Source organism: Lagopus leucura, unplaced genomic scaffold (assembly GCF_019238085.1).
Source record: "Lagopus leucura isolate 7727_CA_CO unplaced genomic scaffold, USGS_WTPT01 Super-Scaffold_100159, whole genome shotgun sequence".
NCBI lineage: Eukaryota > Metazoa > Chordata > Aves > Galliformes > Phasianidae > Lagopus > Lagopus leucura.
In genome coordinates, this window is record NW_024962335.1 from 2,858,393 (window position 1) to 2,883,279 (window position 24,887).

The 24,887-nt window shown below is 34.6% G+C and overlaps 1 protein-coding gene across 1 annotated transcript in view; it reads left to right on the plus strand.

Moving 5' to 3' along the window:
- METTL25 (methyltransferase like 25) overlaps nucleotides 1–24,887 on the plus strand; it is a 55,339-nt gene that overhangs the window by 8,323 nt on the left and 22,129 nt on the right. Inside the window, exons 3-5 of the mRNA XM_042890254.1 lie at nucleotides 1,967–2,067; nucleotides 6,456–7,073; nucleotides 9,731–9,875. Of these exons, the coding sequence (XP_042746188.1) occupies nucleotides 1,967–2,067; nucleotides 6,456–7,073; nucleotides 9,731–9,875 (864 nt within the window). The remainder of the gene's footprint in view (nucleotides 1–1,966; nucleotides 2,068–6,455; nucleotides 7,074–9,730; nucleotides 9,876–24,887) is intronic.

Consider the following 24,887-nt stretch of genomic DNA (forward strand, 5'->3'; position numbering starts at 1 on the left):
TTAAGCTCTCCCCTTTACTCTGTAATATCCAGAGTACTTCTGTAAAGTATTGGAGCCTCGCTTTCTTCTTAGGTCACAGAAGGATGTTTTGGGCATCTAAACCAGACCTTAAAGAGATGGGGTTTTTTCCTATTAGATTGACATATGTTTGCTTGTTTGCAAAAATGATTTAAAAACAGACAAACACAAAGCTATCGCAATCAACATTTAGCAGAAAACCCAGCAAAAATAAAACTAATAAAAGTAATCTTCTGCAAGCGGTGCAATTTTGCATGTGTTGAAATCTAGGCAGTTTTCATTCTGCAAAATGTAGGTCTAAAAATAATCTAGAAACTGTAGTAACTAAGGCGATAAATATCTGTGTAGGTGTTAGCACACTATTTTTTTTCACCTGGAACCTCAGTTCCTTTAAGTTGGGTCTTGTTTCAGGGTTTGCCCCTGGCATTTTAAATACTTTGGCTTAAGTACTGTTTGAAATTCTGTTGCAGAGTATTACCATGTCAGTCATTTGATCTTGTATTATAGCAAAGGGTGGAAGGTGTGATATGTGATGATGGCCCAGAGTGAAGGCGCTGCTTTGGAGACCAGACAAACAAATCTTTTATTTCTTTAAAAAATATTTAATATCTGATTCTTCATTTTCTGCATTTTCTTCTTCTTTTCTTTTTTTTTTTTTTTAATTGAGCTTACCCCAAAAATTCAAAAATAAAAAAAAAAGGTTTTGTTTTTTTCTATTTTTTCTTCTTTTTTTTTCATTTGAAATAGTTACAAATTAAGAGTTTTTGGGAGGCCATGGAGATCTTCACCATTTTAAGCAAATGGGAATCTTTAGTGAATATTTTAGCAAAACACTTTTCTGTTTCTGTTTTTTTTGTTTTGCCTTGTTTTGTTAAAAATATTTTAGGCTATTATTTTCTTCTGTCAGTTGTTAGATTTTTAATTGTCATAGCAGTTTGTTATTAAAAAAACAGATGTTTGAGAAATTGAAGGATCCTGTGGGTTTTCAAGAAATAGAGAAAACATTAGGTTTCTCATGAGCTCAGTGCAATTCCCCACTCTCTTTTAAATAAGTAATGCTCCTGGCTCTGTTCCCAGCATGGTCTGATCAAGGAATGAACATAGATTTTACCTAATGATCAGATTTTGGACAGACGAAGGCATACTGTGCAAAAAGCAGAAAATGGGAATATATTAATCCATTTTGTTTTCTAAGAGCATGCTCACCAGTAGCAGTCCTCTTTCTTCTACCCTCACCTAGACTTACAAAAATTGCTATCAATTTAACTCATAAGGCTTCTCACAAGGGAGCTGCTTCTGAGCTCGTCCTTAGTTGAAGAGATGTAGCTACGTAAACTGGTGCTAGAGGTTGGTTTCATCTCATTAACATATTTTGAGTCATTTTCTTTTGAAAACATATAGCAGTTCTGTTACCTATCCATAGTGTAAAGGGAAAAAACACTGCATCTTTCTTTAAATTTTACCAGCACTGTCATAACCTTTATTTAAGGTATCTCCCACTTGATACTTTGAACAAATCTGGAGAATTAACAGACAACACCGTGTGACTGTTAATTGTCCTTGCCTTTATATTTCATATATGTAAATATCAATATGATAAATCACATAAAAATTAATCTTTTTAAATTAAAAAATAAAAGAAAGTAGTTTTTTGGTAATAGCTTGTGTCTAATATCTGGTCAGGTCTTAGATACTTATAGTTTTTTAAAAAAAAAACTACTTTAAAAGTGCTATATTTTAAAGTGTTGATTTTTTTCATGTATCTATTTTTATGTATAATTCAGTTTAGTCTTGTAACTGCTCAGTGGATGTTTAATTAAAGATTACTGCTATTAAAGTATAAAAAATACTTAGAAATACTTTTAGACTGGAAAATATTCTAATGGATTATAAATGTTTATTATTATAGATTGTGTCAATATGTATATATTTTCTTAATCTGATACAGGTATCAAAACTGATGAGTTTATGAATAATAAGAAATCGCATGAAGTACAAGCAATGTCAGAGCTGGTAGACAAAATAGCAAAGTACTGTGGTTTAAAGCAGGTAAGAAGGCATTTCTTAATGTATGTTACTGTTTAATTATCTTTGTTCTCTTCAAATACCATATTTTGATATTTTTCCTCACAGCTCTCATTTTTTCTATAAATATAGCTAATGAAAAGCCTTTAGGGGCAAGCTGAAGGGCAGTTTTGTTTATAAATGGGTTGTTCTCAAGGAACTGCCTTTTAGAGAGCCATGGTCATTTTGTGAGTCAAAAAAAAGTAAGAAATCTTTTCATCCTCTGTATATGGATCAGCTAAAAATTGCACTGCTTTTTGCTAGGCAGAGACAGTGCCTTGTTGCAGTTGCTGCCTTCTGTTGCTGGCAATTTACTGTAGACTTCAGTAGAAGGGCAAAACTTCAATCTTCACCTGTGAGACGCACAAGAGTAACACATAGGGAAAAATGCAGATAATCTAAGGAATTTTGAAACCACATGCATCAGATGGCAAGTTCATCCTTGGGTGATGAAGAATTGCAGGATTTCTCTTCCAAAATGCAACTGTAACTTACCCTTAATGTCATTAGGATTGTGTAATTCACTAAGTCAGTCTTACATGAAAACCTTGTAGATGTTTACTAATGCTTCTCTTGGCAAAACACAAGCATCACAACACTTGACTTTTTTCAGTACCATATTTCGCATTGTATGTGTTAGACACATGTTATTTGCTCAGACTGAGTTTATTTTAGATAATGTAAACGATATGTTCTTATGAAGAACCACTTCAAACTTCATAGGTTTGGGTCAGTGTCTTTAGAAGCTGAAGATCAAAATTCTGAACTCTAACTTGTCTGTTTTGTAAGGAGCAGCTGCAAAGGGCAAAGTTCTAGGCAATCTCCTCATTACAACTGGGAATCTCAAGTAAACAGAGAACTGCAGCTAAGGCCAAATATTACTGGATGAGTTGCAATCTGTGAGCATCTGTAGTTACTCAGAGATGGTATGAGATCTCTCCAGTAGCTCGATCAGGAGATAGCCACAGTAACAAATGTGGATGTCCTGTACAACCGTAAAGTGTATGCACTCTATAAAGTGTGAAAATGCAGTAGTAATAGATACACAGAAGTAAATTCTAGTCATTCTATTTGCATATTTTTTTGCCTTGCTTACCTCTTCCTTCAGGCAAGTGTCAGTTGTTCAAGTGTTGAAGACTTTCATGTACTGAAAAAGTTTTAGAAAAGTGTAGTTTGCAAATAATGTGATACTAAATGTTCTCTGCATTTGCTAGAAGATGAATTGGTGGTGTTTCATATACCATTTTCATTTTGATTTTAAATACTTCCCATGAGATTCGTGGGTGAGAGGAAAGAAAAAGCCATAATCAGAGAGTGAAAAAGTAGAGCCACCTTAATGACCTCAGCTAAGTCTCGATGTAGCTGGTTACTAATAAAATCTTAAACTAACAATTATTAAGTATCTGTCAATGCACTACAATTTCAGCCTGTGATGATGCACTTTTATCAGATGACTTGGAGTATCCTTAGGATTATTTTCTGTTTATTTTTTGAAAAAATCGTAGCATTTAATGAAAAATATGGTTGCAATATATCTCTGAATATGAAATGCTGACTGCCTTATATTAACTTTTTTCCATTTTAGTCATATACTGTGAGAGAATTTATTTGTTCAAAGTTACAAATCCCTAATATATGAAAAGAGCTTTCCAGTACATGTTAAAAAAGAAAAAAACAGAAAAGCCTCCTTCCCAGTTATTAAAAAGCAACTTCTATTGTTTTGGTTACCTTTCAACTTAAAACAATATAAGAATTGTAAAGTTTTAGGAGAGTGTTTTCTTTATTGATTTTTTTTTCTGTCCTACTCGGCAAAACAAAATGTATATAACATTTAATTAAAAATGCTAGAGCTATGAAAACACAACACATGTTTTACAATAGCATGTGTCCTCAGGGTGTTTCTTTCAGATATTACAGATCACTGACGGGTTGAAAAATGCCCTCCATTTCACCTCCATACCATGATGTATAATGGGCAGTAGAGCATATTGTCCTCTTGTGGTATTTTACAATATACTAAACGTATAGTAAAAATGAAAATAAAAGCAAAAATTCTATTATTACTGTAATTACTTTGAGATTAATGATTTGAATTAAAACATTAAAGCAAATTAATCGAAGTTTTATTCAGTTGTTTACTGCTACTCTTAAGCATCGTTGTCCTCATACAAGTGGAACTTTTTAGAAAGAAGTTCTTGATTAAAGTGTGAAAAGAAGCCATTAGTAATTTTTCTTTACTTAATTGCACTTAATTTGATTCTTTAATGTATTTGTGAAAGTTTTCTTTGGAAATTGCAGCATGTCCAGCAAAAGTTGCAAGTATGATATAATTCTGCATTCACCATCCATTACATTTGTGATTTGGTGCTGGGAAAAGTTGTAAGGCGTATGGAGTTCTTGACTGTGTGCTGCCAGGAGGTGTGTTTAAACATAGTACCCAGCTCACTATGGACAGGACCTTTGGAGTTCATTATGTCATGGAAATTTCATTTTAAATGTTCATGCTTGGCAGATCTGCTATGGGTTACTGGTTGTCTTTCCTTATGTCATCAAGGGAAGGTAAAACATGGATTAATTTAATCCACTCTATTTGTTGAGCACAGGATCATCGCATTTTTAGTCAAAATTTCCTCGTTTCAGAGCTAATTTCCCAGTGCTAATTAAACGATGTGTTATTTTTTCCTAAGAATAGATGCCTTATGCCAGGAAGTGTTCAAGATCAGCTTGGACAAGGCTTTGAGCAACGTGCTCTGTTGGTCTGTTCTCTGCCTATGGCAGGGTGCTTGGGTGATCTTTAAGGTCCATTCCAACACAAACTGTTCTGTGATTCTTTTCATTTGTAAACAGCTGAAAAAATCTTCAAGAACCAGCAGTTGGTCTTTATAGCCACTAGAGATCATGTGTATGAGTCAGGAGTATTCAGTAATTCTCTGCTCAAATACTGACTTCACTGAAGTAGTTAAAATACCGTGTAGAAGTGGAGATGTGCATATTCTGCATCATGTAACATCTGTTACATGAGTTACTCTTTGGTAATTGCTCCTTGGGCACTTTTCTTTCCTTCAATTTTAAATAATCTGAGATAATATTGATGATTAATGTAATATATGACTGTACCTTGTCCTCACTCAAGAAATTTGAGGATTCTCATGTACCTAGACAAGCAAACATGCAGTAATATTATATGGAGAAGGCAAAGGAGAAAGGTGTGTATAGCCTGAGTAGACAATTTTTACTTAATGGCATGTATTCTCCACTGTTTTTTTTGTAGTCTTTAATGGCATTTATTTAATCTTTTCTTCCTAATTCCATGGCTGTACAAATCTTTCGTATTTTTAGAATAATTTTTTTTCATTTCTGTCAGGGTATTTCTGAACTGCGTATTCCTACCTAGTTAAAACATACGCACTTGTGTTTAAGATGGATACATGCAATATATTCTGGCATTTACACTTATGCAGTCAGTCTCAACTTCCTTACAAATGTTCAACAAACCAAGAACAAGACATGAAAAACATTCTCAAATTAATCTTTTTCAGGGACATCTACAAAGTCATTGTATATGTTCAGTATATATTTTTTGATTCATATCTGAACAGAAGTGAATGTTATGATTTCCTTCCCGTAGAGAAATGTCACTTGAAGTATCACATGCTATCTGCTACGAGAGAAACTGAACTTTCAGCTGGTTATCATTCCTATTCACACCTTCCTCCAGAACAGGCAATGGAAAGCACATGGGATATACCAGGCCCTTTGTTTTATTACAAAAACATCCTTCTGTTATACTGATTTGTACGGATTATTTTCACACACACAAAAAAAGGTATAAATAGGTGTTCTGACGTAAGAGGCAGTATTAATATGGCATGTCTTTAGGTCACCTCTGAATTGATTATGTTAAGCACTGAGACTGCAGACATTTTCTTCTGTGTACGTGGTTTAGTAGACTCCTAAGTGTCTAAACTTAATATGGACACTTCCTAACTGAGTATTTTAACTCCGTTTGGCAAGGGCAGGTGGTAGTGCTGGTGATTTATGGTTATTTTCTTTAACAGAAGGAAGTTCTATTTCAAAATACATACTGAAAGTATTTTCCAAAAGCGTCAGGACATGTGCAGTGCATAAGCATTCCATTGTCTGTTTCCTAAAGGAAATCAGTTTTGACTTAATTCTGTTTTTAAAGTCAGAAAGTGTGCCAGAAAGCAGATTTAAGTGTAGTAAGAGGGATAACTGATAAAGTCATTATCAAATCCATGCTTAGTTTTTTAAGGAAATATTTTGCGTTTGATTTAAATGTGTCTTGTTGCTCATTAATATGGTACTTTTTTTTTCTTTTTTCTATTTTTTTTTTCTTTTTCTCCATTATCAAGGTGATTGATATAGGTTCTGGAAAGGGCTACCTGAGTTCATTTTTGTCTATGCAATATAACTTGAAAGTTTATGGAATCGATTCATCGAAAACCAATACTAACGGTGCTCATGAAAGGAACAGGAAATTGAAGAAACACTGGAAAACTTACCAGAGTCGAGCAAGAGTCAATTCTGAGACCCAGAGGTTGGAAAAGCCAATAAAAAATGAAGTTAAATGTAAAGCTATCAATGAAAAGCCCTTAAGTAATAACAGCAGTCTTCAAAGTGAAGACCAAGGGACTACCCAAGACTTAGTTCCTTCTTGTGTTTTCACAGAAGTAGCTGTATCTGAGACCAGCAAACAAACTGAAATCAATTTGGCTCAGGCACAGTCTGATGAGAACAAGCTTTCCGAAGAGGCTCTTGCTATTCTCAGTGTTCTGCCTGCTGATGCTGTAGAATTTTTTTCTTCATCCCACTGTAACTATGGGGAAGTCCGTGAAGAGGAAAAAGCACAAAGAAAAATGGCATTTATGAAGGCAAAAGAGAGCAAGTCAAGTGAATCAAGCCTTTATTTTCCATTGACCTCCTACATCAGCGCAGAAACAGAACTCAGTGACATCATAACAGATTTAGAGGTTACGTCACTAATATTTGAAATATATTTTCCTTTGTCTTTATATTGCTGTTTTCGTACATCCGTAATGTGTGATGTGTGTACATATGTGAATGAATACTCTGACCCAGCTAGTTTACACTAGTATGTATTACAGATTCAGAGATTATTTTTCTACTTCAGTATATGTGTTAGTATTGTTTCGAATATGTAAAACAGCCTTTAGAATTTATCGAGTAGATTATAATCAGATGTCGAAATTAACAGTATACATATTAACATATTCGACTGTCTTACAGATCACAGATGATTACAGATGACATCTAAGTGTTTAAGAATTTTTTATTTACCAGGGAGACAAATATCTTAAGCCCTGGAATTTCAGTTTTCCTGAAATTTCTTGAAGTTTTATATTTTTATAATTTCAATACAATTTTGAGGGCATGAAGTAATTTATTGAGTACATTACTCAACATCAGGAGTTTATAATGAGCTATATATTTAAATAACGTTATATTTTGGCCTTTCCATGTTACTTAGTACTTAGTAATCTGCTAGCTGGCAGGAACTGTGTCTACACATGCAAGTCCAAACCCAGCTGCCCAAAGACAGTGACGCAAGTCTAGAAGCTGCTACTATGCCTGAGCTGACATATGTTGATTGAGTAGATACAGTCAGCCTTTTATGGAAAGATGAAAACTTGTATGCATTCATATACTCAAATGTGTATTTCATTTCTCATTTAGGAATACATGTTTGTGTTATTACTGTCTTTACATACCTCTCAACAGTAGGTAAAGCATCTGCCTTTAACATTTGCATGTTTGGATTTTATATCCTCTTAGTATATGATTTGTATGATATAAAAGGCAGGAAAAATCCTCCATCACTGCCTGTCTTTAAAAAAACTTAACTGTAAAAAGTAAAAACTGTACTGTGGTAAAAAAAAACAAAACAGACTGCATGCTACATGTGATGAATGTGCATAATTAAAATACTTTAAAAAATGTAATCATTTAAATGGCTCTAAAATATTTTTGGAAGTTTTAGAAATGTTTTTCAAATAGTCTTACAAACATTTACATTTATTATTTTAACCATAAATTGTGTTTTTTTCTCAGTTTTTTTCTAAACTGGGGGGAAAAAAGTGGAATGTGTAACATTAGTATTTACTGATTCATACTGTAAGTCCTGAAATTTATTTGAATTGCTGATGAAGTGTGGGGGTAGAAATGTGTGTTTGTTTGTAGCCCTGGACAAATGCTGAGGTACAAATTTTACTGCACTGACACCAGTGATCCAGAAAGTGTTTTCAGTTGCACCCAGGCAACCTCAGCGAAGTCGGGGATGGTCCAGAAGTGTGCCTGACCCAGGCAGATCATGCTCATATTGTTCAGAGGTTTTGAGCATTGTAATGTGTTTCCTGGATATGGAATGGATGGCATGCAGAATGGATAGCCATCTTCCACTCACTTTCCCCTGAAAGAACCTCTCTGACTTTAACTCAGCGGTTTAAATGCTGCTTTTGCAAGTGCATGTCTTCCATTAGCCTCCAGACATCGGTATTGTTCTGCTCTGTTTTATGTGGAAGAAAAGCTTTGTGGAATGGTGAGCTGGAGCTGACAAACAGGAAGAAAAGTCTTTAAAAACTAAGCTGAACTGGAACTGAACTTTTGCCACCAAAAATTTGCTAAGACAAGGAGAGGGCAATCAAGGAGAAGTAGCAAAGAGTGAAAGAAAGAACAGTAAGAAAAAGGAGTTTGTACAGTTTCACACAAATGTGTACTATACAGATACAAAGTAATAAAAAAAAAAACAAATATGTACATAGAATCAGAAAGGTTCCACAAGTGAATGTTGGCTAATTATTTGTTGATTATGTTTAATAAATAAGGCTGGAATTCAAAGCAATAAGCACCATGTTTAGATCCCAGTGCTAGAAGGGAAAAGTCTTGTTCTGAACAGTGAGAAGAAGGGTGATTTAGATGGTGAAATAGAAGAAAATGGGAAACTGAGGAAGAAGGAAACCAGAAATTAAAGTGGACGGAGGAATGGAGTGTCTGAAGTTCTTTATTTTAGGGAAGAAATTTCTGTTATTGAATCTACAGTCATAGGGACACCACAGTGCAGCTACAGTTCTGGAAGTAACAAAGCAGATGAAGAAGTTTATTAGGAAGTGGTTTTGTTTTCAGCAATTCAGAGTAGCAGAAATGCCATAGATCGGTCCAACCGTCTGTATTGTGGCAGTCAATCTGAAATAAGAAAAGGAAGTAGCAGTGGTAGTAAAAATTATGACAGGAAAGCTAGGAGAAAATGGCCACTGTCCAGTCATCATGCAGATGTTCCCTCCCATGCTGTTAAATGGCTGCTGTTCACGGTCCTGAGCTTTTGCTTCCTCTTGGAGATAATGTATATAGAAATAGAGTTCCATAGTTGAACAAAATACTGAGCAGTCTGGTTCCTCACAAACACTGTGTTTTCTTAAACTGGAGTGCTTTTCTTATGCCTAGAAAAGATTCTGGACAGAACACGTGGAGCCGTCATGGAGTTGTATATTTAAACCTTGTAGATGAATAACCCTTTGTAATATGTTTGGGTTTTGGATTTTGTTGTTATTCATGTTCTTTCAGTTGCACAGGGAGATCCTTTATATTGAGCATTTTTTTTTTCTCTTCCTAGGACTGTATAATGGTTGGTCTGCATACATGTGGTGACCTTGCTGCAAACACACTACGAATTTTTACTGCCAAGCCTGAAATCAAAGCAGTTTGCAGTGTAGGCTGCTGCTACCATCTGTTGTCAGAACAGTATGAAAACCAAGAAGGTAATTTTTCTGTGCTCAACTTGTGGCTGCCAGTTTGCATGTTGGGAATATTATACCTTTTAATTAATAACCTCCTGATGTTTGTTCCTTTCCAATGGCTTATTTAGTACTCATTTTAATTACATTACGTGGGTCATTCACTCCTGGATGCCCTGTAGCTTTCCTGTTATGCCAATATTGCCAATATTCGTACTGAAATTAGGGATGTTAATGCAGAATGTTTTAATGTGGTTATGAATACAGCTGGTTTTATTCCATTACTTCACTCATAAAATGTGTAGACGTTTTTGGCCAATGTTTTCATCCTTTTGAAATGTTTTGTACCAGATTTTGCCTTTGGCTGTCTGCATGTAACATCCATTTATGTTGAGTTGTACATGTACAACTATAAGCAGAATTAAGTCCTTGTAATGTACTCTAAAAAACGTTCATCTGATGCTGTGCTCTGGGGTTCTGCCATTTTAGAACATTAAGAAATAGCACATTTAATAGCTTTTCTTGGAGAGACAAGCTGAAAATCATTTGGGTTCTCAAACCACAGGGGAATTTTCCTTCAAAAAAAATGTTATTAATACTTCTGATAGAAAACTGATATCTTTAGTTGAAAAAATTACTTACTTTTCTGTACAGCCTTCAAACAACAAAAAGTTACAGATTATCTTTGCACAAGTGTATGAATGCCTGCTGGATTAGTTGGTTTAGCATGGAGATCTCATGCTGTTTCTGTTGTCTGCTGTTAAACAATCAACAATGATGGAGTCATTGCTAACAGAAGTACTACTTTCTGTTTGATTTAATACTTTCTGCATATCAACTCAGAAGTGTTCTAGTATAAGATATTAAAAAAGGACTTAAGCTGCAGCTAAGCCCTGTTACGTCGCTTTCTACTTCATCATTCAATGTCTTTTCGCTGGGATTTTCTACAGCATCTTCTGTGCCTACTTCAAGTAGTGTACAGATTTACAAATGCATTAACATCTTCATTTCTGTTCAGCTCATTTGTTTTTGATCCATAATGAAAAGCATTAAGTAGCTGGCTTTTCTGAGCAAACAAGTGTAATGTAGCTGAACTGTCTAAATGACCATCTGCCGAAGATGAAACTGATAAGCATATCAACCAAATTTGGGAAAGAGTGGATTGGCAAAGTTTATTTCATCTGTCTCAGGGAACTATATGGACAGAAAGGCAGGAGGAACTCAGCTGTTATTCTGTAACAGTTGGCTGCTCAGCCAGCTAAGGCTAGCTATGGGTTGACAACAATACATGCTAGCTGTGTCTTGTTTTAGTAATCTTTGTGTACGTTGCTCAGTATGGACCTGCTGCAGTTTTGAAAGTTTTTGGAGTTTACTGATTTCAATTATTTCACAATGCTTCAAAAAAAAGATACAATAGAAATTTATTCTGCTTTATTTGAAGTCTAGAAACTCAATTAGTGAAAAAAATAAATGAATAAATATTTTACATTAAAGTTTTAAAAAGTGATGAACTTTTTAGACACTCATAATTTGAGTGTATCAAACATTTGGTTGTTTCTTGTTATTGCAAAGAGGATACAGCTTCCTGCTCTAGTTATTGGATGCTTACTTTTTCCAGATCATTATGTAAGGCTTTACTAAATATTGGTACTCAGACACAACCAAAGCATCAGATGTGATAGCCCATTCTAAGTTCAAAGAAACAGATGTGCATGCAGTTTTATAATATTATGGAAATGAGACTGCGCTGGAATTTCTAGCTGTTGGATTTTCCTCTACTTGATGGATGCAAATAACTCTTAAAGAATTCTTTATGCAGAGTAAAAAGAAATTACAGTATTCTTTCGGGGGGAAAGAACATGGAAGATAGAGTAATGCTCAAAAAAAATTATTATTATTTTTTTATTACTGTTGGCATTACTAAAATGTTGCCATATTCCCCTGGAGAGGACATTATATGATTCGTTGGTGAATGTACAGTGGAGGGCTGATGGTACAAGGACCAGCAGTGATTCAGCAGCCCATTTCAGTGTTTGACCATCCTTACCACCAAGTTTTTTTTCTGAAGTTCTCAGCTGAAGTGCATAATGTCCTTTCACTATGCAGCTCCAGGAGTCTGGTTTAACCTCTTCTCTTCCTTTCCATTAGGTAGGAGTTAACACTGAAGTTAGATTCTCCTTCACCTTGTCTGCAGCCCTGTAGTCCCAGTCATTCCAGTAAGGGTGGAACATCCAAAGAAGCTCTAGATAGTCTCACAAGTGCTAAAGAAAGCAAATAATCATGTCTCTGAACCTGTGGTGAGCACTGAAACACTGTTAGTTTTCTACTCATGTTATAGTCCACCTGCTGGAATCATTAATAAATTTACCAATGCTAAATATAGGAGGAGAATGACCTCTTTTGACCAGCTTGCTGTGCTATTTAATTCAACTTAAAATGCGGTTTGCTTTTTTTGTCTGTCAGGGCACACTGCTGATTCATGTTGGACCCTCAACTATTCTCAGTATCCTTGTTCCAAGATTTGTTCCATAATCTTGCTGAGAACTGAAGTTAGCCTGAGCATGGTGTTTGCCTTTTTCCTGTCACCAGGAACCTCCCTTGATGGATGTGACTGTTCAGAGATAATAGTATGGCCTTCTTGTGACATCAGCGAGTTCACTCAGCTCTTGACATGCATCCCATCTGGTCTCTTGGACTTGTGTATTTCCAGATTGCTTGTGTGGTCCCTGTACTGTAGGTAGTGCTTCACTTCCACTGGCTCTGCCAGGGAAGCTAATGAAGGCCTTATGTGGAGAGTATTAGAATGCAGACTTAGAGCTAGGACTCTGTGGTGACAGACAGAAGAACTTCCTAAGAAGCAGACCAAATTAATTGTGCGGAATTAACTGGAACACAGGAAGTCACAATTGTTTGAAATCAGTCCAATATGCGAGGGTTTGTCTGTGAGGCCACAGTGGGACATTCTATTATAAATCATTTTATACTTGTTTTATCTTGACTTAGTGGCTTTGAGGATTCTCTGTTTTAGACATGTAAGTACTTGATTTTATATTTATATTAAGCTTTTGCCTGGTTTACCTTGAGGTGCTTATTGTAAAGAAGGTTGAGAGTGTCTGTCTAAAACCTCTGCCTGTCTTGTTCTGCATCAGAGAAAAATCTCCAGCACCACCAAAGTAGCACATTTTCCATCTTCCCCTCTTCCTTTTCTTTAATGTAAATGCAGATGGTTGTTCTTGTAAGCCTTGTTAAAGCAGATGTGCCAGCCCACACAAAAGCTGCTGGGGACTGACAGTTGCCATGACTTGAAAAAACTGGGCTGTACGTTGCTTGGCAGTTGTATTTTATTTAATACCAAAGTCAGTCTTGTTTGAGGCCAGTGAAAAATTGTTTTTTCACTTTTTATTAAATGGGATTAACTGATACTCATGGGAAGAAAATTTACCTGTTTCAATGCCTAAAGTAGCTTTTATAAGTCTGAGATTTTGAGATGACAAAATATCAAGAAAATATTACTAAGCTAGTTTTGGCAGGCTGTTGGTTCACACTGGATATTGGAAGGCTGTTTTTTTTCTTCTGAGGAGTTGCGAACTAATAGCTTACATTTCTCTTATAATCTAAAAATAGTAAAGATATAAAATTGCTCAGTTCAGTGTGCCATTGGTCCTGCTGTGAATATGTTGGGAGCAAATTGGATAAAAAGTGGATGCCATAGTCACAGTCTTGGATCTTGCAGTTGGCATACAGTATATCCTTCTAAATATCTACAAGTAAACGAAATTCTTCTGGATTTTTTTTTTTTTTCAATGAGTGAATGCTGGAAATAACTTTGAACTCTTAAGAACATGAGAGCCTTCATTTTATTAACTACAACAACCAAAAGGTGCTGTATAATCTCCAAATTACGTTCAATTAAAAAAAAACCTGAAGCCATTGACTGTTGAGACAGTTGGCTTTAAATTTTATGGATGTCAAAGGTCGTATCAAGTACTAAACTTCAGTTAATAAGGAATGTTATGACAGCTATCAGAAAATTCTAAGTAGTTTCAGTTTGACTTTCTTTAAGAATTGGCTGTTTGTACAGAGATTCTTCTATGCATTAAATGTGCTTTGCCATTACTACAGTGGATTCCTTTGGGATCTTTCTTCACTGTTACTGCATCTGATAGTCAATTACATCAGAATAGGAAGGATTTTTCTAGAGACTTTTCACATGTATTTATTTATTTAGGGCTGGTTTTTATGGAAAAATGAAGTCTGCCTATGATTTTTTGATTGAAAAAAAAACAAAACCTCTATTCCTCTGTTCAGGAATTCTGGGGAGCTGTTTTGTCTTACATTCAGCTAGCATGGTTCTGGGACATGGACTATAATTATTCCTTAACAACAACAACTACGATTTTAAGGTTCTTCTACTTAAGACTTGACTTCACTTACAAAGGAATTGATGTGTTTTTATATTCTAATTCTATCCCTCTCACCATCCATTCTCTGAAACACTACCAATCTACTACGTACTGAAATCTTTATTTGATATCCTCTGTTTTGAGAAAATAACACGTGAACTTGAATAGGTAAATAGCTGCATATGAATAAGCATTTCATAATACAAAATAAAACGTAGATATAATCATAGCTTCATTGATAGCAGACTGATCAAAACTCCTTTCTGAAGTTAGCCTGAGTACTGCAAATTGTGAATTCCAACTATTACAAGGTTTTCCAACAGCAGGTATCTACTCTAGGAAGGAAAAGATAAATGCTAGGCAGAGGAATTCCAGAGATCTACAGGAAAATGTGAAGGGGAGGTTATCTGCAAGGCATTCTGGATGAAATCAATAAACTGTCTGCAGAAGACTTGGTCTCTAAAGCTGAAGTTAGATACATATAAGCTTTCATTACACATCAGGTTTTAGAAACTAATGAACATAATGAAGGGATCTGAGAGGGGTGCAAAGGGCTGTTGCAATTCACGTGCAACATTTTATCAGATTTGTGAAAACTGCAGTGGCTCTGAGTAAGCTGGAGTCAGCAGACAGAAATTTCAAAACTGAATTTTCTGAAGGATTCAATATGCAAACATCATATTACTCCATTCCACTGAAATATGGAAAGATTAGTCACTGTTTTAGAAGTATTAGAGTGTGGATGATTTATATGTTGCCTAGCTATATTTTCAAAGATATTCCATATCCCGTGTCTTAAAATAGCTATCACTGATACCATGGTGACACAGGAAAACATATCCAAGCAAAAGATCAAAGAGCTTGATTTCCTTTCCAAGGCATCTTTAGCTATTGCTGCACCAGGCACCTTTCCATGAATTTATGACAGGCCTAACTAGTGGCTAAAACCCAGGTGTTTTCGATCAAAATTGGCCATGAGAAATATATGAAACTTGAGAAAACGTTAACTAGGTAAGTTTTATAGACATTAAATGACAGCATTATGTATTTCAATTACAAGGGTATTTTTCATGAGTAAATGCATAAAAAATATATTAAATTCTGAAACTATCTCACATTTACAATTTAGAGTGTGTGCGCACAGTAGGAGATTATAATTGAGAAAGCAAAGCTTACTATAATATGCAATAACTAAAGCATACCATACATTTGGGTTCTGGAAAGACAAATGATTCTATTTTCTGAAATGGTGGAACACCTTTTTTTCCAGATAAATCCCTTTTAGTGATGTGATTTTTAGGAAAGGTATAAGCTCAAGGAACTGTGAAATCTTTATCTAGGACTAGATAAAGACTAGGAAGTTCTAGTCTTTCCCACAGAAGGAAGAAGTCATTTTAAGTAGTTCCTTTTCTTTCTTCAAAGCAGTAGAAGTAGACTGAGATTCTGCTGTTTTACTGAGCACCCTGGAAGAGGTAAAACAACTGGAGTTATGTTTCAGCGTGTTTCAGCAGGTCTTCGATTCGTTTTATGGACTATCTATTAATTTCTTCTGTTTCTATCCAAGTATCTGCAAGAGGTTGAAGAGATTTGAGATTAAAAGTAAAGAAAAATAGAGATCATTTTATTATCAATTATTATCAATTATTATCAAAAGAACATACAGAATTACTTTTTACAGCTCTTGAAAGAAAAACATATTGTTTGCCTGTGCCTATTATACTGCTATATGCCTAAGAAAGTTATCTGTTAGTAATCTTTTCCTCTTCTGTCACTGTACAGAACACCGTTAAATTCTTTGTGCTCTTTCAAGGAGATTCAAAATAATATCCTATCAATTTTATGCCTTGAAATGGAGAAAGTGCATTGAGAACATAATATAAATAACACAGCTGAGAAGAAAACTTTTCACTTTTTTAAAATAACTGTTATTGTGATCAAGTGCAAAAAGATTAATCATAGTGAGCACAGAAGAATTACTAAAGCTATAAAATTCTGGAAGCAAGATTACATTCCTATTTGGATTGTAGTATTTATAATATTGTTGGGATATATCACTGTATATTTTCTGCTGGTCAGAACAGTGTAATTCCTTCCTGAGCTTGTTTAAGAACAGAGTCTGCATGTAGTGACAGCCTTTGTTTGTCAAGAGCAAAGAGCAAAGAGCTTGTGGGATGTGAACTAATGCCTGTTTCTCCAGTAATTATTAAGGACTCTAAAATGAACTATATGGAAATAAAATGGCATGAAAATGATGAACAACACATGTTTGATACACCACTTATTTCAATAGCATCTGTAGGAGTATAATAATAGTCTTTCAAAAATAATTAGAAAATAATTGCTTACCTTCTTTAAAAAAAAATGCATTGTTTTGACATAAATCTTTTTGCATTGTGCATTATATGCCAACCTAGTCAAATAAACATGTTTTCATACTTGACAAGAGCAAACAGAAAGCATCTTTCAAATTGAAATAAATTGAAAAGTTTCTTTAGAAAACAAAGGCCACTTTCAAATAGAGAACTCTGGAAAACTTTCTCTCATATTGAAAGTTTCTGTAAAAAGTTATTTCATTTATATCCCACAAGTTTAATGACAATGGTTGTTTCTTGTAAGTCTCAGATAACTGCCTTTTACACATCTTTGTTACGTATTCAATATAAATATACTCTAATCCTTCAGTCTCCAGGCTTCACAATTTCTAGTATTTGAATTAATTACTTCAGCAGAATTCCTTTTAAGCAGAGTATTCTCATGGAGTATTGCAAGTTCAAGGCCTTAGTGAGAAAAATTTAATATGCAGTGTGGTCACAGTGAGTACCAATTCCAACTTGAACGTGACAGGGCTTGTCATGTAGAAGACTCCTGATGCATTACAAGAGTATATCCACTCCTCCAGCTATTTAGGCATAGCTCATATTTGCTACAGAAAAATGTATGGTTTTTTTCAGTAAGATAAATCATATATTTGCCAACAGATGGATGAAAAGAAGTAAAAGTAGGAGGTAGAAAATATAGTTCTGTTGATGTTACTGGCTGCATTAAAAGGATAGTAATATATTTTATCTATGCATATTTTGTACTTATTTCTCCTATTTTGCTAATGGGATTTATCTGATTTAGGATACAAATTCTTGTAGTTTCTTAGATTTGTGTCATGCCTTGCTGAGTGCTATAAGTCCAGCAGTGTGAAATGGCAGTAACTGGCTGCAGTGGGAGATTTTTCTAAGTAAAAGAGGTAGGTAAGAAAAAGATTTCACTGGTGTTGAAAATTGTCTCCCTTTTCTTTGGAGTTTGTTTAAAGTAACTGTAGAATAATCTGTTGTTCAGTTTAAGAAAATATTTTTTTACATATCAGAAAATTGCAAAAAAAAATTATTTATTTATTATTAAGGAGTTCACATGAAGGTGCTATTCCTTTTGCTTCTACATTTTTAGGGTAGTTTATGGATATTTTTTCCTATACTTCCATTTTATTTGAGCCCTTTGAGATAAGTAATGTATATATCTATAAAGACAAGCTTTTTTCCAACTTATTTAATTTACAAATTAGGAGTAATTTTATTTTCCAGTAAATACGCTTATAATTAATGCTTTGCATAACTGTAACGTTTTTAATGTCATGTTTACAGTTTTGGTTATTGGAATATAATGCTGTTTTTATCAGTAAATATTCAGTGTATTTGGAAAATGACTGTCTTTTGAATCTTTACATAAGTAGATACAGCATAGTATTTAATATATGTATTTCCAAATCAGTGACTACATTTTTTTATACCCCTGGTGTCTGCATTAGATTTACAGTTCACCTCAACGTTAGAAAGAGTAAGTTTCATATTTCTGTTGTTGATTTTTAATATGACTAGTGATAACTTCCTAGAATTAGGTAGCAGTTCTAAAAAACAATATTTTAATACACTGCTAGCAAAGAATTTGTTTTAATTTCCTTTCACACCTACTAACCTCAATTTTTATGGCAGTTCTTGGGTTTGTTGATAGTACCAGAATGAACTGTTGTCTCCTGGGAAACCAGACTTCTTTAGAGAACTACTTCTTAGTATGTCATCTCCATCCTCACTGCACTTTCATTTGTTTAGATTGTAAATTATTCAAGAACTTGCAAGTAGTGGAGAGACTGTAAGGGCAGGGATCCCTCCGTACCTTAATATGGCCCCTGCTGACATACCAGTGCTGACATAAAACTGTCAGTAACCATTTAGTCATTTTTCACTTGTTTTCCTTAAAGGTTTCCTTTCATTTTTCAGTAATATATTTCAATTATTAATCATGTTTTATTGTGTTCTGGCTAATAGAAACAAAAATCACTTTTCTCTGCAAAGAGTGTTTTAATAAGAACATTTTAAGGAGTCTTAGTAGTTTTCTAAAAAAAAATAATCAAAAACAGAAAAAGGGAAATGGAAAATAATGCTCATGTCAAATGAGCCCTGCTTGTATTTTCTCGAGGTGTACACATAAACAAATGCTGGTTACATTCCTTGGAAGAAGTAAAACTCTAAGTTACACGGAAGGGGATGCTCCTAAGGCTTTTTAGATTGCAGCTTTCTGTGTGGACTAAGAATGATGAGTTGCACAGAAGTTGTGGCTGTTCCATCCCTGGAGACATTTAAAGCCAGGTTGGATGGAGAATTTGACCATTTACCGTACACTCAACACATGGATTTTCTAGCAACTTCAAGTAGTAAAATAGGAATGACAAGATAAAGAACAAGAAATGAGAGTAGAGAGGATGTTTTAGACCTGTTGTTATGGCTGCTTTTATCTTGATTACCAACGTGTCCAGAGCTACCCAAGCAAGGATGTGATTCAGATTCAATTGTTACCTCTCAGCTATTGCTCTTGGCTTTAGACAGCTGAGGAGCAGTTCTTAGTGCCAGTCTTGTGGATTCAGCCACTTATGGGTTTTAGGTGCCATATCACATTACTCTTCTCTGTTTGTCTTTGGCGAGAATCCTAAAATGTTATTGGCCAACAAGTATATGATTAATATAGAGATTTTTCAGTGTGCTTGGCAGTCCTTGTACAATTACCTCACACTGACAGCTGTGTCTGATCTTCAGTCAGTTGTGCTTTTTCTGTACAATTGGCATTCCTCTATTTTAGTCATGAGTATTCTGTAGCTGCTCAAAGCCTATTCAAAATGGAGCCATCACATACTCTTGATTTTTTAAAAAATCTTTTTAGCTTTCTTTTTCTTCCATGATCACAGAATGAGATGCTCAAATGCATTGGATATGAAGTACAAAAATGCAGTTGAAGTGCAAACAAAATTAATGTGTCAACTTCAGGTATTAAATGCTTTGAAACTAGTAAAATGAAAAAAATTCAATCACGAAAACCTTTGAAGAACAACTCAATGAACCAGTGAGAATTAAGCATCTTAAACACTGAAATCACGCACTAGTAGAGATGCAAACTGGGGAATTATACTTCATAATTGTAGTGGAATTTGTATGTTGGAGAGAAAGATTATGAAGATGAATAAAGATGAGGCACTAACACATCCAGAGGAGTCAACTGAAATAGATGTTAGTGTCAAAATAATAGCAGTTGTGAAGGAGATGTTACTGTTTTAATGGAATAAAACAAAAGATAAGAACATATAAAAAGGAAATAGAAGTTCTTTTGAGAGTATACATTGCTACATGCTGTATTTTACATGAGCTGATACTGATCACACTTCATAAATAAATGGAGTTGGAAGTGTTTGTATCCAACACAGTTTTTAAGTGGTAACAGACAAAAATGTATTTAAACATTCAAGTCTGACAAGGTAATGCAGTGATAATTCACCGAGTGGTATTATTAGGTACTGGTAATAATACACCATCCTAAAATACATTCCAAATTCAAATATTAAATGTGAATGTTTTAAAGCTTTAATGCCTTTCTGTATTAAAGTAAGTGCCAAAGAAATCATAGGTGAAGTTCAATACAGAAAGCATTTTCAGTCTTAATGGTGATTTGTAAGGTAAGTATAAGATACTTGCCACTAAAAACTGCAGTGTGAGTGGCTTAGTACAGAACTGGCTGTGGGCGTACAATCAGCTTGACAGTACTAAGTAAATAGAACAAGTTCTCATTCTCCTAAAGTTATGTTCTCATGCTGAAACGCTTTAAGAAACTGGTGTTTCACTGCATTTCGGTAATAAATTGCCTAAGATAAAGTTTAGGAATGAAATAAGCTTTTTTTTTTTTTTTTTTTTCCCAAGGAGAATAGAGTTTCTTAAGCAAGACACGATAGTGAGAAAAGTTGGAAATTCAGCCTGTACGCTAAAAACATATTTTTGCCTTCACTTTGTCACATACTATTTGCAATCTGATGAACTCATTACTGGAAAGTAATTCTCAGTGTTGTAGTCATGTATAAACTAGAAAATCTTAAAACCTGAGAATAGAAAAATTAAATACATTTCAAAAAAATCAGAATCTTATATTTTATAGTGCTTTCCCACTTATCCTAATTTATTTGTATTGCTTTCATAAAGAACAGATGAAGAGTTTCAAAACAGCTGTTATGATCAATGTATACAATGCCACAAAAGTGAAACAAAGCCCTGGTTTATTTATTTTTTCTCATTAATTATTCACTAACCATTGGGATAGGCATTGTTTTGTTACAATATTTGGATTGTTTCTGCCAGAATGACTTTAAGAAATAGTTTCCAATGTAGTATTTCAGTAAAATTCTCTAGCAGAATGTAAAGCAGAAAACAGTTAGGAATTGCAAGAGAGTAAAAAGATGAGAAGCATAAATGTAAATATGTTCTCATGAGGTGATAACAGAGGAAAATAAGCAAGAAGCTGCATGACAATATGGAGCCCTAGTTAAGCTAATTTGTGTTGCAACAGTAAAACCTATTAGTTCTGATGTTTCTAAGAAACTATATTGTGCTAGAATGATGTGATATGTAAATTTTAAATGTTAACATGCTAGAAATAACAGAATCTTGCTCAGAGTTAAGATCTATGTAAGGTCTGACATTTCTACTAACTGTACACTAGTATGTACACTAGTACATTTTTTATCTATCAGAAAAAGAAATATTAATAAATAACATTCAGTATTCTGTATTTGGAAATCCTGTTCCCAAACTACACTTAACTATTTTGTTAGAAAATCCTTCAATTAATTTCTTTTAAACACTGTTCAGCAACTAAGAGTGTGTCTGTGAATACAATGAGAACAATGAAGCTTACCTGACTTTTTTCTGCATCCAGAAAGAAGTAAATCATGATGAAGGAAGTTGTAGTCGATCTAATTCTTTAAATGTATGTATGCATATATACATACATTTGCTATGATTTCTAATTTTTTTCTATCTGACATAAAATTTCAATATCCCAGATATCTGTACGTATTGTCCTCTTTTTCATGTGGAACTTAAATAACCAGAGGGGAAAAAAAACCCTCAGAATAGTACAAGTGCTCCAAACGGTTTCTGCCATTACTATTACAGTATTCAATAAGTTATTCTAGATGGAAGGAGGCTGAAATCTGTACAAAGCGTGACAGCATTTTACTGAAGGACTTAGAAAAATGTCTAAATAATTGAAGGACAGAAAATAGCATGTGATTTCAAGGAATGAGTTAAGAAATAAGATCATTCTGACAGCATTGTAGCATTGAGTTCCCAGAAGTGGGAAATGGTAATCTGACATACTTTGTAGAAAATTTAGTCCTACTCAGTTGATGATAAAATATGAGGCTTTGCATTTATTCCAGCTTAAAATGTTTTACCTGGGCCTTTGTATTTTCCTTTGCTAGACAGTGTTGTGTGATTCTGTGATTCTGTGAAAAAGTCCATAAATAATTCGCAGTTGTGTCTGGTATGTTTGCACATGTTTCTCAAAGTGTTTAATGATCTCCTCCATAGGATTTAAAGTATATAGGAAACCAAACTCAAGACAACTTCACATAGCATATTCTTTTCAAGACCTATCTTATTTCTGCCTGTTAGACTAATGTGATAAATCAGATGCACAAGGGTTAGTTGTAAAACATCGCTGTGGTTACAAGAAGAGTTAGTAAATCCATGGAGGGATTGCATAAGTTATGCAAATGTTTCAAAGGATACTCTGATTAAGATCCATCCACTTAAGATCCATAAAATGTCTTTGTTTTTCAAAAGACATGAAAAATCTATAATGGCAAAAAAGCAATGATTTGGAAAGTTCTTATTAAAATTCTTATTTATGAATTTCACAGAATAACAGATTCACAGAACTGCAGGGATCGGAAGGGACCTGTAGAATCATCAAGTTCAACCCCCTGCTAAAGCAGTTTCCTTACAGCAGGTTGCACAGGAAGGCATCCAGAAGGGTCTTGAGTATCTCTGAAGAGAGAGACTCCACAGCCTCTTTGGGCAGCCTATTCCAGTGCTTGAGTCACTCTTTCTAAAAGATCCCTGTTTGTTTGAACTGAGGAGCTCAGAACTGAACACAGTACTCCAGATGTGGCCTCACTTGGGCAGGGTAGAGGGGAAGGACTTCCCTTGACCTGTTGACCATGCTCTTTTTAATGCACCCTTCTTGGTCACAGGGGCACACTGCTGGGTCATAGCCAACCTACTGTCCACCAGGAGTCCTGCTCAGAGTTCCTTTCTAGCACATCATCCCCCTAACCTGTGAAGAAGAGATGTTATAGCTATCTGTTCACCTCATCAAATAGTTGCGTAGAATTCCCATTTTGTTAACCTTTCATGGAAAGAGAATTCTTTTCAGCTGGCTTCTTTACATTATGCATGATTTTTTATTTTCTTCATGCACTGTTGATCGCTTGCAGTGTTTGCTGTGAAGTCTTCCACAGAATACCCATATTTGAAATGTTTGAATCTTTTGTAGAGTTGTATAGCGTTTAGTGCAATTTTGCATTGTCAGATAGAAGCACAAGATGATAAATAATGAGCTATGTAGTATCAAGCATGTAAAAAGTAGTTAAAGGCATTAAAAGAATTTTCAGGTCTGTGAAGTCAAGCTGATAAACATATACACTTCATAGGAATGTATTTATCTTTCAACTATTTTTTTTTAATCAGCAATAGACTTGAGAGTGCACTGGATATGGAAAAACAAAAAGAACTCAAGGCAATATTGTAGATATATGGTCAACTTTGTAAGTAGACCAAAAAACCGAACTCACTGTGTTGGTTTACCTCTCTTTCTCTAGCTAAAGAGAAAGTTTCGATAAAGAAGATCATGTTTTGTATCACCGTCTTTTCAAAGATGTCAGAAATTCTTCAGCATTACACATGAGTATAGAGTACAAATATTGTGATTGTAGCTCAGTGGTTAGCAATTTTAATTGCATGGATGATTATTTTGCCTAGAGGAGAGGGTATAGGTTATAAGGGATAACTTGAGAAGATTGATTGATTTTATCTTTCTAACTCAGTTTGCACATTTTTACTTTAAAATATTCTAACGTACGTGTTAGAAAAGCTTATTAATGTGACCCTTAAAATAGGAACCATGGGAGTCATTTTTTGCTTTCCAAATATGTATTTAATAAGATCTTATTACTATCCCTGTTGTAGGAGCTTTATTCCATGCACTCAGTAATTAGACCTAAAGTTAAATGATGTTTGATGTTGTGTCATGAAGCATTTACAAATACTTATATAGTCCTAGTTCGGAACAAGCTGCAATCTGTTTTGTCTAATTTCATCTTCAGGTCTACAGGAACTTTCCTTCTTCTGTTAATTATCCCACATTAATGTTCAGTTCTTCAATTATGGTCCTTAAACTAGTATACGTTCCATATTAAGCTTTTAGCCTTTGAGACTAAAAGGAGAGCAAAACGTGAGGTTGCCTGCAGAAGATTACTTGCTCCCTGTTACTCTCTAGAGATCATTGGTCATTGGAGACTAGCACGAGAAGAACTGAAGAGGTGGAAGAGAGTTGTGTCCTTTATAGTTTCCTCTTACCCTTCTTCTTTGCCTACGTTTCACGAAATGAATTCTGCTTATGTGTTTGTATCGCCAGACTTCTAGTAAATTTGAAGAGCCACATTTCTGCTGTCCTTTTTTTAACCCCATTAAATTGATTTGTCTTTAAATGTGCCCGAGTCATCTCTCTATGCTAAAAAGCCAGGATCTTAGCCAATTTGCTGTAGAATTCGTTTGGTTTGTTTTGTTGGCTTTTTTTTTTTTTTTTAAGGTAAGTAGGTAAGTAAGCAATAAGGTAATTCTTATTCAATGCACTGAAAAATCAGCTGACAAATACACCAATAAAAATTCTAAACGTTGTGGATTTCATCTACATTTACACCTAGATACTATGAACACTTAGCTAATAATAATCTAAACTGCTTGTTTATTTTTCCCACATTTTCATTAGTGCTAAACATGAAGACTTCTGCTGTTATTCAAAATACTAATGATACTGAAACAAACTGAACACAGATTGTGATGCAAATGCTTCTCTGTGTTTTGAAGAAACAGCATGAGCCTTTGCAGCTGCTCATTTCTGGAGAGCAAACATTCTGTCTCTCAGCAAAGCACAGAGCTTCAGAATTGAAATAAACACGTACGCATTCTTTGTGATTTTAGAAGATGTTTATGGTAGAAGAGGAACCCAGTAGAAGAAATAGTGAAGTCCTGCTATACTGAATGAC